The sequence below is a fragment of the Haliotis rufescens genome, unplaced genomic scaffold (genome assembly GCF_023055435.1).
Source record: "Haliotis rufescens isolate VD_foot unplaced genomic scaffold, xgHalRufe1.0.p SCAF_12, whole genome shotgun sequence".
In the NCBI taxonomy this organism is placed as follows: domain Eukaryota; kingdom Metazoa; phylum Mollusca; class Gastropoda; order Lepetellida; family Haliotidae; genus Haliotis; species Haliotis rufescens.
In genome coordinates, this window is record NW_025963802.1 from 42,119,242 (window position 1) to 42,133,499 (window position 14,258).

The following is a 14,258-nucleotide window of genomic DNA, read 5'->3' on the forward strand; positions in this document are numbered from 1 at the left end:
ATACAATATTATTTTGGAAGGACAGCAACGAAACATCCTACAACAGAATGATGTTTCAGGCCACACTTACATGTACATGTTGTCTTGTTCGATTAGCATATCGTCCTTCGCAGTGATAGAGTCACTTTTAACTGTGATATGATTGAATACTTATACTTTACCAACAGTTTGAAGTAGGGATGTAACATGGTCACTTTTTGACGTACAAGCAGAAAAGTTAAAAAAGTGCTCGCTATATGTAAATCAAGAGGGGAAATTTTCTAGTGTACAGTAGCACATATATAACCTAGCAAAATAATAACCCGAAGGTAATTGCTCTCCTAGATGTTTCAGTATTATCTTCAGGGAGAAGTGATTATGTATAAATAAAAATAAAAAAAAACCCAAAACAACCGCAAATCCAAAAACATATTATTTGTATTATTTTGGATTATTTGTAGGAGATAGTAAGTCCTACGTAGGAGATAGTAAGTCCTACGTAGGAGATAGTAAGTCCTACGTAGGACATAGTAAGTCCTACGTAGGAGATTCTTAGACAAAAACAATTTCACCGTGGCCCTACTACGCTTCCGTAGACATTAATGTCGGAATGCTGAAAGAATCTGTGTTGATCGACAAGTTTGTATTACCGTCGATGTGTTGATGAAGCCGGTCATGCTGTACAGAGATCTTGTATCAATCCCCAGATAGCGTTGAAACGATGGAGGAAGCTTGTCGACTTGACTACCTTCAGTATAGATACCCCAGCATATCACAAACACATAAACTACAGGACAAAAGAAATGCATAGCTGAATTCAAAAGACACTTTTATATCAGGAATTAATCATTTGGTTACAAAGATATGTAAAGATATGAATAGAAAATGCCATTTAGAAAGTGGTAAAATGTAACAACTGTTATATTTGGGATAACATGTTCTTAGTAAAGTATAGATTCTCGTACTTTTTGGGGGTTGAGTCCCGTCCGGGATTCGAACACACACTTGCCAGAGTGAGGCACCTAATCGCCAGCACACAAAGTCAGCGATCTAACCAACTCAGCCACCGAGGCGTTCAAAAAACTGAAAGTCCGACAACTGGTAGTCTAGATCACGTACTTTGAGTACCCCTCTGACAAGTGTAAATTGGCACGGCTCCAATGGCCGAAAGCTATGTTAGATCGCTGACTTTGTGTGCTGGCGATTAGGTGATCAATTTCACTGTGTTACAAGGGACAAGGACACAACACAATATCGTGGAATCATACCGCTGGAATCAAAGATATCCTAACACCGCCGACCTATGGAATCAACAAGATTCCACATGATGCCTGGGAATGTTTATCTTGTTTCAAAGCCAACAAAAGCTCAGCGTTACGTCGTCGTACACGCTTATTACGTTCGTCCCACACATGTTCAGTTGGGTTGAGATCTGGTGATCTGGATGGCCACTGATGAACAGGAATGTTGTTTTGTGTTAGGAAATTAGTTGTGCATCGAGTGTGGTCGGGCAATGTTATGTTGAAAACGACGTACGTTGGTTCATGAATGGAGTGAGTGAGTGAGTTTAACGCCGCTTTTAACAGTATTCCAGTCATATCACGGCGTGTCAGCTTAATGTGGGAGGAAAGCCCGAAGTGATGCAGGTCTCAGACGCTTACCACTTCGATGAAACCCACGAGCACGGGTATGGTGCTGACAAACCTAGAAACATAATCGGGGCGAACCGGGATTCGATCTCACAATCATAGGTTTCTGGCGTGCCCAAGGGACTCTGCACAGCTTATTAGAGCGACCGAGGTGACATGCTTTAATGTCTGGTGTACTTGCGTAGGCTTTGTCTTTCACGATACGCTTTGTTATCACGGTGTACAAAAGTAGGCCAAATGTTATCACCACTTGCATACATGTCGCTGTGTGACGTGACCTACAACATGGCAAAGGAACTGGCTGAAAACAGCTCCGTGACCATCACGAGTTAGCTAATTCTACATTCCTAGAAGCCCGTTTAGGATCGATACAAGATCACGTACCTGGTACCTGGAGAGCCGGGAGACTGAAAATCTGCATCAACTAACGACTTGGAAGGATACAGTTATCCCAAGTAAGAAATGGAGTTAATGAAACCTCGTTATTCTGACTGATTGGTCCTCAAAATCATCCTCCAAAATGTTTTTTCAAGAAAACGCTACACATTAAAAAAAGATCTTTGCATCTCTTCCTGTGTGTAGATGTATGACAGTGTGGAGACTGATTGTTGATAAATAATTGTACTATGACTGTCTACAGACTGTGTGGAGTTCTCTGGCTGTGTCTCGATACCTAATTGTGTGGAGGCAACTGGCCGTGAGTAGATGACTGTATGTTTGGGGACCAATGACTGCGAGACGTGTATCTAGCGTGTGTAGATCCCTGCCTGTGTGTATATTACTACATATTATATAGTGTGTTGAGATCTCTGATTGGAGATTACTGACTTTGTACATCACTGATGTGTATAGGTCTGTCACCGATATGCAAAGCTCCTATTGTGCGGATCCTGTGACTGTGTGTATATCTGTGAAGGTGTGGAAATTTCTGACTGTGTCGATATCACTGACTGTATGTAGATCTCTGTCTGTTAGGAGATCTTTGGTCGAGTTGAGAGCCCAGATGCGTCCCTTAGCGTCAACGTTTTTCTGTACAAGTGAATATATATTTAACAGTGTTTTTTTAATATTGTGGAGCTCGACCCGACTGTGTGTACCCAGTGGGAAGATCTGGGAAAGAAGCTCTCCGAGTGAGTGTCTACGGAGTATTTATGGTATCCGCCGTAGGTTCATCAACACATCTGAGTCAATACAATGGGTTTAATACTCACCTGTGAAGAGACAAGACACCTTTATTACACATAGCGAATGGGCACGTCGGTAGCACTATACATCTGTATTATGCAACGTATTCTGTACAATAAGGGCCCCGCTCGAAATTAAGGGGCTAAATCAAGGACTGGTCGGCTCGGAGTCAGTATAATGTGACTGAGTGGGGTATTCATGTTAAACTGTGGCATGGTATCTCAGTGGGCTAGCACTTTAAATAGGCATCAGTCCGGACTAGTACAAGCAGCCACACACATACATACACATGTGCAAAAATCTTGGACGCGACGTTAAACCCCATCTCACCTCACCTCATCACTCTTTGTAAGAAAAACGGTATCTAACGGGTTTAGTTTAGTAGTCCATATATATGAATTAGAAAGCTATTCTCTTCACAGTAACTGTTGTGAGTCATAGAGATACTAGGATATCAATACATCGACAGGTCCTGGGATCACCATGACTGACAACGTAGCTTTATGTAGCTCAATAGGACGCTACCTAGACCCCAGTAGACCATGGCTGACCCAGCTTAGAGCCCTGGCGACGCAAGCAAAGGAGGGAGCATCCGCCATCCTGAAAAGTGATGCCCAGTCTGGCACGATGAAGTCGACAAGTTACTTCATCATAAGTGATGAAGGAGAGATGTGTGATACTCGTAAGTGTGTTAACGATAACTCTACTTGCATGTAGACCATAGACTTAGGAGATATATGACTTTGAGTAGATAAGTGTCAGTATGATGATAACTGACTATGCACAGATCTATGACTGTGTACATCACTGACTATGTGAAGATCCTTGACAGTTTATAGATCTCTGTATGTGTGGAGATCTCTGACAGTTTGTGGAAATCGCTGTCTGTCTAAAAAGATCAGACTGTAGATCTGGGAATTTGATTTACTGAACCTCCCGACGGTGCAATATATCTCATTGCGCAGTATATGACTGAAAGGTAAATAAAATCAGATCATAATACTGTAGCTGGGCGTGGAGTCATCCCACAGATGACATCCTTATCGTGCCAGCCTCGTTATAATTAATCTCTTTACTTCCCCATCAACAGAAGGCAGGACTCGGGCCGCATAGTAGGTTACTGAGACTTATTTTGCTCAAATTTAATATTTGAACGCCAATGTAGCAGCCATAACATTTCCGAGTCCTGTGATTAGATTCGAACCACGGACCTTCTGATCCAAAGTCGGACGCCATGTGCACATGACCAAAGAGGTTAACCCTGTCAGCAAGATGACAAGGTAAGGTTGTCATCTGTGGGATGACTCCACGCCCTGCTTCCTAACCATGACAGTCGTGTGTTGTACAGATACTAAATCATTTATATCAATACAGGTGCTGGGATGCCCAGGTCGGACAACGTAGCTATGAGCAGGTCCACGCTGGTCAAAGTCAGTTCTCTGGCGATGCCTGCAAAGGAAGAGGGTACACTCTGTCAGTATGGCTCACTGAAGTCGGAAGATGACTTCATAATGATAGATATAGGCGACCAAATTGAGAATCGTAAGTACATCAATATATGATATAAAACGCCAACGCCAGAGAATAATCAGTCACAATTATCTTTCTTAACAGATTCCATAGGGCGTAAACGACAGATGATGGGCTTCTTACGACGAGTTCCTCTAATCTTCCTCTGACGTGATTTCACCTCGTATTCTGTTTCATGTAATGACTACAAAGTGAGGCCCAGGCAATATTATCTTACAGCAACATGATACACTGGTATCGATAACCAGATCAGATTTAATATACTCTGTCCAACATTTAACATCCCCTAAAGTCACCTTATTGACCTCACTCACTATAATAAATTAATTAATAATCACGATATTTCGTATTTCTATTTCGTGTTGCGAGGACTATTGTGAGTTCTATAAAGTTCGGGCGCTGTCACTATGTCTTTTAGGCCTAGAAAAATAATAATTCAATTTCAAAACGTCAGTTTAAAAACTAATATTTTCTCTCGACCAATGATTTGACAAATACTAACATTTCAAGCTAACGTACTAATTTATTGTGTTGCAATCAAAGACTGTGAAAGCCTTAAATACTATTTCAGAGCAACCGTTAACTGTCGAAAGGGCTTCGATAAACACATCAATGTGCATAGATTCAGTACAGCCGCTAACATCATCTGTAGAAGCTCAGGACAAGAGAAACGACACAGGACAAAGCAGTCATCCGATACCTCTTTCACCAATACAACAGCTACTTCTCCAAGATAGAGACACAGCCAGGCAAACTCTGTGTAATCAACTGGAAAAGAAAGGGTTCAAGGCAACATTTCGATTTCAACAACGAGAGGTTGACATTGAGGTTGAGTCCAAGGAAGCAAAGAAACAAGTAGAAGCTCTGGATGTCATCACCAGCTCGGTCGTAGAGATGGAACTCACCTTCAGCAGTGATGAACTGGAACAGATGGCTCAAGTGGCTGATATCCAGCATGTTCTTGTGCCACTGTTGTCGAGGGATCAGGACGTGCTTGTCGTCATTGATCAGACCAACGGAGGTATGAAGCTTGTTGGCATGGCAGACACTATCAATCTACTGAAGGAAACCCTTAATAAGTTACAAGAACTTTCGGACTGCAGACACAAGAAGAACCAAGAAAAACAAGGATCACCAAAGACATCTACATCAATACAAAGATGGCCACGAGAAACATCTAAAGAACAGGCTTCACTCTACCAAAGTAGCAATGTGTTGGAGAGTCGAACAGTGAAAAGTCGACGTAGAGCACAATCTGCGGTTCCTAATACCCAAGGTCAGTCCTGTCAATGAAGATGCTGACATAACCTTTACAGCAAATTGGTTGTGTCAAACACGCCCTTACTGCACACCACCAACAACAATACGAAAACTAAATTGTAGATGTATTCAGACAGGCTTGCGATAATCGAACCTTTGACCCGTTTCCTTAGAGTTGCTGGTGGATATCCGGGCAAAAGTGAGTTGTCACTTTGAACAGTGTAATTTAAGTTACATCACTGCAGATCTGTTTAATGTGAGAGACAAGTCCAAAGTAACTCAGGTCGTAGACCTTTACCACTTGAAAGTACAGCGACAAAACCCTTTCCATATCCAATAGAAATCGCTACATGAAGCAGAGTCGATGGTACAATTCCGACTATATCATGAGCCTGTGTTGATGAATCACTATCAAATAGTAATGATACAGGGTGTTTGCGAAAGAGGGAGCGTATCCCGCCTGAGAATAAATGGGGATATATGGTACAATTCAAAATATAGAATTGCATTAGACATAATTTTTGTCACTGCGTCAAATTTGGAAATGTCCTCCCCATGTCTACCATAAAACTGTTTGAAAGCTTTAATGAGGCCTTGGATGTTGTAACCTTGATCAAACAACTTCTGAGCAAGAGTCGTATGACGCTCTTGGAATTCTTGGTAGAAAGAGCATGCTCGAGTGTATCTCAAAAGTTGTGAAATGTAAACACCAAAGGCTGGAGCTGCTCTACTATTGCTCGAGATGAAGGGACAGTTGACTATTGGAAAGTTGAAGTCATCCCTCTTGTCATACAGTCTTGTGGAGAGTCTTTTATCACTCGGAAACGAAGCCAAACAAGATCAAGCCTAACATGGACGATGTAATTTGTCCAAGACGACCTAGATTATTTATTTGGAGTATTTTTATAGAAGCTGATTTTCTATCTATCTCTATAGATGTACCTAAAGGTGTTTATTCCGATTTTATGTACAACAATGGAACAGCCTCACACACTGCCACCTACTGCTGAGGGAAAAGACACGAAGTCATCACTTTGTAATTTTGCGTTCAAAGTGTCGTCGAAATGCACTGGTCGCAACCTTTAGTTTGCTTTTGTCTGCTGTTTGTGTTTAGTATACATATGTGTGTTAAATATTAATATTTATTTGCCTTTAATAATTCGGAACGACATATTATTCATCAGGTATTATAGCTAGAATAGTTTTGTTTATATATAAATGTACTGCGTTTTTTATTACATTATCATAACGATATTAAATATCTAATGTACAAAATATATAGAATATGCTTCCGTTCGTGTATGTTGCCAGACGATCGTTCGTGTGGGTTTCCAGAAGATCAAGATGTTAAAGTGACCATTGTCTTCAACAGGATAGAAAAACAAAACGTAAGTAGCTGTGTTTTTACCTCTGAAAATAATGTTTGGTACCGCCAAATTAATATGCTGTTCCCAGTGTCTGTGCGTGCGTGCATGCGTGTGTACGTGCGTGCGTGCGTGCGTGCGTTCGTGCGTTCGTGCGTGCGTGTATACGTGCAATTCAATGAGATACGATGACATCAACCAAGTCAGCGAGTCTAACCACCCGATCCCGTTGGTCGCCTCGTACGAAGACCAAAGATACCCGAAATTTCACGGGTGTATGTGAGTGGCAGAGGTGTGTATTTTGTCTAAGATTTGTCCAAAACCAATATACAAGTATTTTCTGCTTTTCCAGGCTGATGTTATAGTAAATACAACCAACAGACAACTGAACCTGAGTTCCGGGTTTGGTGTGTCCTACAGCCTGCTGAAGGCGGCTGGTTCCGACATACAGACATGCTTAAGACACACCTATCCTAACGGGATTGATCACGGTGATTTGGCGGTGGGTCACTCTGGAAATCTTGACACTTGTAAAAAGATCTACCACGGATGTCTTCCATTCTATAAAGGGTTCAGGAAAACATCCACCTTTTCAAAGTGTTACGAGGTAATGAATAAGAATAACAAGATGTGTGACTATTAATCATGTAAAATGTCTCCTTTTTACCTGTTAACTTATAACATGTTTTGTACTCTCCTATGGAGGTAAAAAAAGCATATGTATATATGGAAAGGCAAGTCAATTGTTCACCTACAAAAACAGACCTTCTAGCAAGAGTCGTAAACTGTTATATTATCGCATTTATTGTTCCATTTCAGTAGTTGGGAGCACGGGTCGCCTGAGGCGCCCAATTCGATGTGCCGAGTTGCGTCACTTTAGCACGCCAGAAAGCTATGGTCGTGGGATCGAATCCCGGTTTGTCCCGATCATGTTTCTAGGTTTGTCACCACCGTGCTCGTGGGTTTCACCAAAGTGGTAAACGTCTACGACCTGCATCATTTCGGGCTTTCCTCCCACATTAAGATGACACGCAGTGAAACAACTGGAATACTGTGGAAAAGCAGCATTAAACCCAACTCACTAACCGACTCATTTCTGTGTTCATTGTAGTGCTAGGGTATTTATCAAGAGTTCAGAGATATACATTATCTCAACGAACACATACAGGAATGTTTTATGACTAAGACTAGTGACCTTTTGTTTATATGGATATGTTCCTCCTCAGAGGCTGGTGTCTCTGGTGTTCCGATGTCTCATCCAGGCCTGCAAGGATGGATTTCAGACAATTGCTCTGCCAGCATTCGGCACAGGAGCCCTACAGTATCCTACCAAGAACGTTGTACAGCTCATGTATCATACCATTGATCTGGTCACCCAAGAAAACAGACAGAAATCGCTGAAGGAAATATTCATAGTTACCTCCCTTGAGTCAAGGTTAGATGTCAAACAGGTACATAGAGTGTTAAGATAATACAGTTCTTCTAAAGGTTCTTGATATCAGACAGATTACATTTTTCACACATATACATACTCAACAAAATGTGTAGGTTTGTGGGAAAACTGTGGTGTGCTTGAAATTGCTTAATTGTTGGTATTTTATTCTTCACGTAGCTGTTTCTCGCTCATCGTATCACTCACAAGCTCAAGACAAGATGGCTGGAAGCACCCCCAGAAGGTGGGTAGCACGCCGAAACTAGATCTTCTGTGTTAAAAGAGGACGCTGCTGGCTCAGTAGTCTAATAAGAGCGACTATACATTATTCAAAATTCGATTTTACGATTCCGATCATGAGTTTGTGTTTATGTATCAATATCAAATAATTATGACACCAGGTGTTCGTGAAAAGGTTAGCGAACATTTTACCCCACCGGTGATACCCGCACAAACACATGCAAAGGCAAATAAATCGTTCACTTTAAAAAAACATGGCAACGTATGGTACAAGTCAAAATAGGGAATTGCACGACACCATGTTTGTCACTGATGCGTCAGATGTTTGAAATGTCCTACCATGTCTACCATAAATCTTTTTGAAAGCTTCACTGAGACCTTTCTGTGTCGTATGACGCTTGGCTCGATTGACCCTAAACATTTGTAAAATGTAGATATCAAAGGATGAAGCTGTAGGTATATTGCTCAGCCTTGCCCCTCTTGTCATACAGTCAAAGGTTTTATCACTCAGATCATTGTTATGCAAATATCTAAACAGATGAGGCGGTCTCACTTTTCTCCTTCATTTCTAGTTCAGGTGGATAAATTAGTGAAAGGCATTGGCTATTTGATGGTTATTGAACGATATCAGATCATGGATATATTAAAGCTTAAGTTAAACTTCTTGGCCAAATTATCTTATTTTGACTTTGCTAATCTGAGAAAATGTTCAGATTCATATACACAATGGACTATTTCAGCGAGAAGGTGGGCACAATTGATGACCAAGTTTTACGTAGATGTTATGAATGAAGTCCAGCTTTTCACATATTCTGTTCTCGGTAAACTTCAGAATGCATTTGCTTTCATTTTTAACAAACTGACCCGAAGATAGATGTGTAGCTGTATCTGTGGCCACCACGTTTTGTAACAAAAGTCCCATGGATCAAGGAATGAAGTTTTTCTAAATTTTGTCATGTTGGATAGTTGTGTACAAAGTTGAAAAATCAAATGTTTTGACAGAAGTGAACCTGGTCTTTGAGAATACATGTAGAGCAGCCACACTTTGGATGACAGTTGGCTGGGACGGAATGGGTTTCCTCTTTTTTAGTTTGTGTGCTCTTCTAATGACAAAAACCCACCCACTCCTTTGTCTCTGAAAGCAGTCAATAGCATAGGTTGTACGTGAGGTGACGCAATTCGCTGTGTAGAGTTGTATCAGTGTCCTCTGGACGTGGCTTCGAGTTTCAGCATTTCTCTTGGTATTATCCTTGGTTTGTCAGCGAAATATCACGTCACAGCATCCACCTTACGTAACGCAAAGGCTATTTAACACCCTAGATTTGTCATTTGTTAACAATACGTGAAGATCCAGGTTAGTAAAGGTCTTCAGCAACCCATGCTTGTCGTAAGAGACGACGAACGGGATCGGGTGATCAGGATCGCTGACTTGGTTGATGCACGTCATCGTATCCCAATTGCGTCGATCGATGCTCATGAAATCAAAATCTGAAATATCTGGTCCAGACTCGATTATTTACGGACCGCCGCAATATAGCTGGAATATTGCTGAGTGCGGAGTTAAACAACAAATAAACAAATAATTTTTGTGCTTTTATTTCTGCCTGTGTAAGATCCTTGCTCACTTTCCAACTACCTCTTTGGTTTTCGTCACACATTAATCAACCCTGCTGTAATAAAACTGTCAGTGATACATTCATATAAATTTCACCTCTATTTTGCTCTTTGCACCAAATGGTATCTGCTTCGGCAGTTATTCGAGATGAATTATTCTCTGCTCTTGACGATTTGAATTTACTATCTTCAGACCGACATGGATTCTTTTACCACCTCTTTAGGCCGAGAACAGATAGCAGTTTGCCTGTATTCTTGGAAAGGGGTATGACTTGTTTGATATTATAACGAATACTTTTCCACACTTACATTGATATTCTGTCACATTTGTATACATTTTTGCACTGTTGTTTAACAGTTTTGTTGTTTGCAATTGATTGACACATGTATCTACCTTTATACTACAATCCTTAATGCAGAGACTTCAAATACAACACATGCAGAATATATTCACAAGAATTTTAAATGTAGTTCCTTGTTTTCTATGTACCAAGTATTGTAATCCCATGTGTTATATTTGTAAATACCATGGATGATTGTATTTGGTTGACTCAACATTACCTGCTTACATGGTGCTATCCATGTGTAGCTTTCAACTTCCATGTCCAAATTGTATCATTCACCAAGAGACTGATCACAGCGCAGAGGGTCTCTGGACAAAATGAGTTCCCAGAAATAAAACGGGTTATGTAACTCTATTTTTTAATTGCATTTAGAGGTGCGGAGACCGGTCAAGACCAAGTGCGAGTTGAGAATCATCATTGCAGACACACTAGTCCAGATTATTAATGGGGGCATCAGCGAGGTGTGTGACGTCACACAGACTTCACTCCTGCTGTGGAGAGAGAGGGATACACGGAGTATTTAACTTTGTTTTCTTTTCATAATGAGCGTAACACACAAACTTCGCCTTGTTGTTGGACATGCCACCCTAAAGTGGGGTTAAGGGTGAAAGACAAACATAAAGAAACATGTAAGATAGCATATTAACTATAAAGAAAGGAAATACTGTAGTAAACTCCTATTGAATTTCCTTTGATTTACACATCAATAGAATTTTTCTATTGTGTTCACATCCTTCCCCAATATTATGTCATTTACAGAGCTAACAAAATTACACGACATGGCAACGTATTTCTAATTATAACTGTCATTCTCTTTTAGAAATTAATTGTATTGGTTTATATTCAATTAGTAAACATTTCGAAATCGAGCATATGTCCCATGTGTTCCCTGAATCTTGGCAATCACATTAGTGTCAAGTGTCAAGGGAAAAAACATTTAGTAATATAATTGATTTCATTGGATTTATCAAAACGGACAAGAGCATGTTTGTTCGCTTGGATAGGTCTGAGGTCGAACCATGGATGGACGTCTGTCGAAAGCACAAGCATGGTGAAGACAGTAATAAAAGGATCGACCCACATCATCATGTCGCTTACAATACTGTGTTTGTGCCAAAGCGGGGCATCCACTGACAATCTGTTGGACAGTCTCATTAAATTCATTGCTTAATCTACATTTCATATTTACATCTTAAAACAAAATCACACACTGACAGGTAGAAACAAATAGAAAGCCTTCCGTTTCACTTTTCAGGCCTGCGAGGCTGCTTTTCTCCTCAATATATACGTTGCACATAAACTCGATGCAGTAGTCGTTCAGAGAGCCTGAGCCTGTGCCGATTATATATGGTTCTTTGCTTGGTTGACATTCATTACTGTCCCGTCTAGCAGTTCAGAACCATCAACAAAATCATCATTGACATTGAGATAATGTCCCACATCCTTGGCTCGTTTAGCAAAATGCCTTGTTTCCATCAAGTTCTGATGAACAGTCCTGATATACTTCACAAGAGGATCATCAGACAGAAAATAAGGGCACATTCTGTCATGAAGAGCCTCCAAATTAATCAAACAAGCCCCTCCCATTATAATGGTGGCGGGATCTATGATAGGGTCGTGTTTTTTTCCAAAGTAGTAAACGTCATCACCTCGGCTTTTTCTCCCACATTAAGCTGGCATGCAGCGACATTCTGCACAAAGAAACGTTAAAGGAAACACACTGACTGTCTCTTATTTCCAGCAAGGACGAGCGGTGTGGTTGATCCTTCCACCAGTGTTCCCGGAAGAATCATCCGTGCCTACGATGAGGACGACAGCGAGGACAACAACGAGGACAACAGCGAGGCCAAAGTGAGAGAGTCAATGCTGTTAGGGCTACGTCTAGCTGCCGAGAAGGAGTGGTACCATGTGACCATACCACTGTCAGCTGAAGGTAACGTGATGTAATGTGTCTTGATCTGGAAGGCTACATTCAGACGCAAATTGTATTTCTTGATGCAGTTTGAAAATATCTTCTGCTTTTACAAATGTTATTTTTCACCGTTGTTATTTTTTTCAGACGTTCTCTCACCTGATCAAATAGCCGCCGCCATTGTTGCTGCCATAAAACGTCGTTTATGTGGTGTATATGTCCTGACACTCGCGGTTCCCGATACCAACATCTACATCGATGTAGCAACTCGGATAGCGAGACATGGAATAGTTCAGGAGCCTCCTGATGTGAGCAACGTTTCCCTCGTTGGTAAGTCCTCGTTGCTGAACAGTTCCCCAATCTCCACTGGCCATGTTTCGTATTCGCCACAATACCTCAACCCCACTTTATCTTTCATATCATCCGACTGTTTCAGATTCCTTGTGGAAAGCAAAGTTCTCACGTCAACGCTCTGAGAGCCTTGGAGAAACGTGTACCACAGAGGTGGTCGTCACGTCAGATTCGGAGGAGACGAACACGAACGCCGCCAGGGACGTTGAGAGAGAGCTGCATGTGGAGCTGGATGTTGTGTAGTTCCTGGCCAAACCACTTTCTTTTAATTGAGCTATAACGAGTACATATCAATTGAAAGGGTACACAAAGAGGTTAATTTTTTTGATATGTATTACGCCTTCAGCTTTGTCACAATATCAAACACAGGTATTTTCTAAATATGGCCATCAGCAGATGAGAAATGTAGGCCAGTTTGAAATCCAACATGGACTCCAAAAACGACCATGGAAAGAAGACAACATCAGTGTTCATATTCAGTGACATATGTTGATGATTTTAAACCTTTCTGCGAAGCTTCTTCCATTTCTTCCATTAGCCAATACACTGGTAACCTGTCTATCCCCAAACACTCATGTCTCCTGTCATTTCTGACAATGAGTGAGTGAGTTAAAATTTAACGTCGCATCGGCACTATTTCAGCCATATAGTGACTTGTGACAATAAATACATTTACAATATATATCTCAGAATGAATGCTCAGATTGCATATTACCTTAAACTATTTTGGAATGGTCCATCCTTTTCATGATATTATTACTTGTGATTCTTTAAGAACATTAACGAAGGTAGTGACTGAAGAAGACTCATAGTGACTCTTGCAGCACCTTCGTTTAAGGCATGTTCAGCCATATAGAGTCACTGAGGAAATTACGCGTTGAAAGACTAACAAAAATCTGACTTTATGTGCCAATGTGTGATGCCAACGCATGTTCCCCTCTCACTAGTAAACATTAAAACATTGTAGCATTGTTTTCCTTATGCCTTGGCAAGTTTTAATACCATATGATAAGGAATATTATGAACAACAACTTCTTTATCATTATCAGTTGAAGGGGCCAGGAGTAGCCCTAAAACGTTGTGTATAATAATATAATAAAGCTTGTTATATATTATGCCATGTCATATTTATATGTTCATCATAACTCTCATCGCAGTACTCACTATGTAGCCGGCTATGACGCTGTAGGTAAGACTATCGTCTCTCCGCCATTGCTGTAGTGGATCATACCTGTATTCACCTGTGATTACTTCCCCCAGTCAACACTGTGGGGCAGGATACGCTGACGTTTTCGCAAACACTTGGTATCATCATCACTATTTGACACTAATTCATGAACATATGCATATAATGTTGCCGGAATCTTACAAATGTCTACGGGAAAAGGTTTTGCCCCT

At 40.9% G+C, this 14,258-nt stretch overlaps 1 protein-coding gene across 1 annotated transcript; it reads left to right on the top strand.

The window, feature by feature from the left end:
* Positions 1-1,894: 1,894 nt before the first annotated feature.
* On the top strand, positions 1,895-13,925 carry LOC124113892. Its single transcript, XM_048393696.1, has 13 exons — positions 1,895-2,083; positions 3,283-3,495; positions 4,188-4,355; positions 4,915-5,619; positions 6,915-6,991; positions 7,320-7,574; positions 8,194-8,418; positions 8,580-8,643; positions 10,447-10,518; positions 10,970-11,113; positions 12,339-12,530; positions 12,657-12,839; positions 12,946-13,925. The coding sequence occupies exons 2-13, from the start codon at positions 3,297-3,299 to the stop codon at positions 13,101-13,103; spliced, it is 2,442 nt and encodes an 813-aa protein (XP_048249653.1). The 5' UTR covers positions 1,895-2,083; positions 3,283-3,296; the 3' UTR covers positions 13,104-13,925.
* The last annotated feature ends 333 nt before the right edge of the window (positions 13,926-14,258 follow it).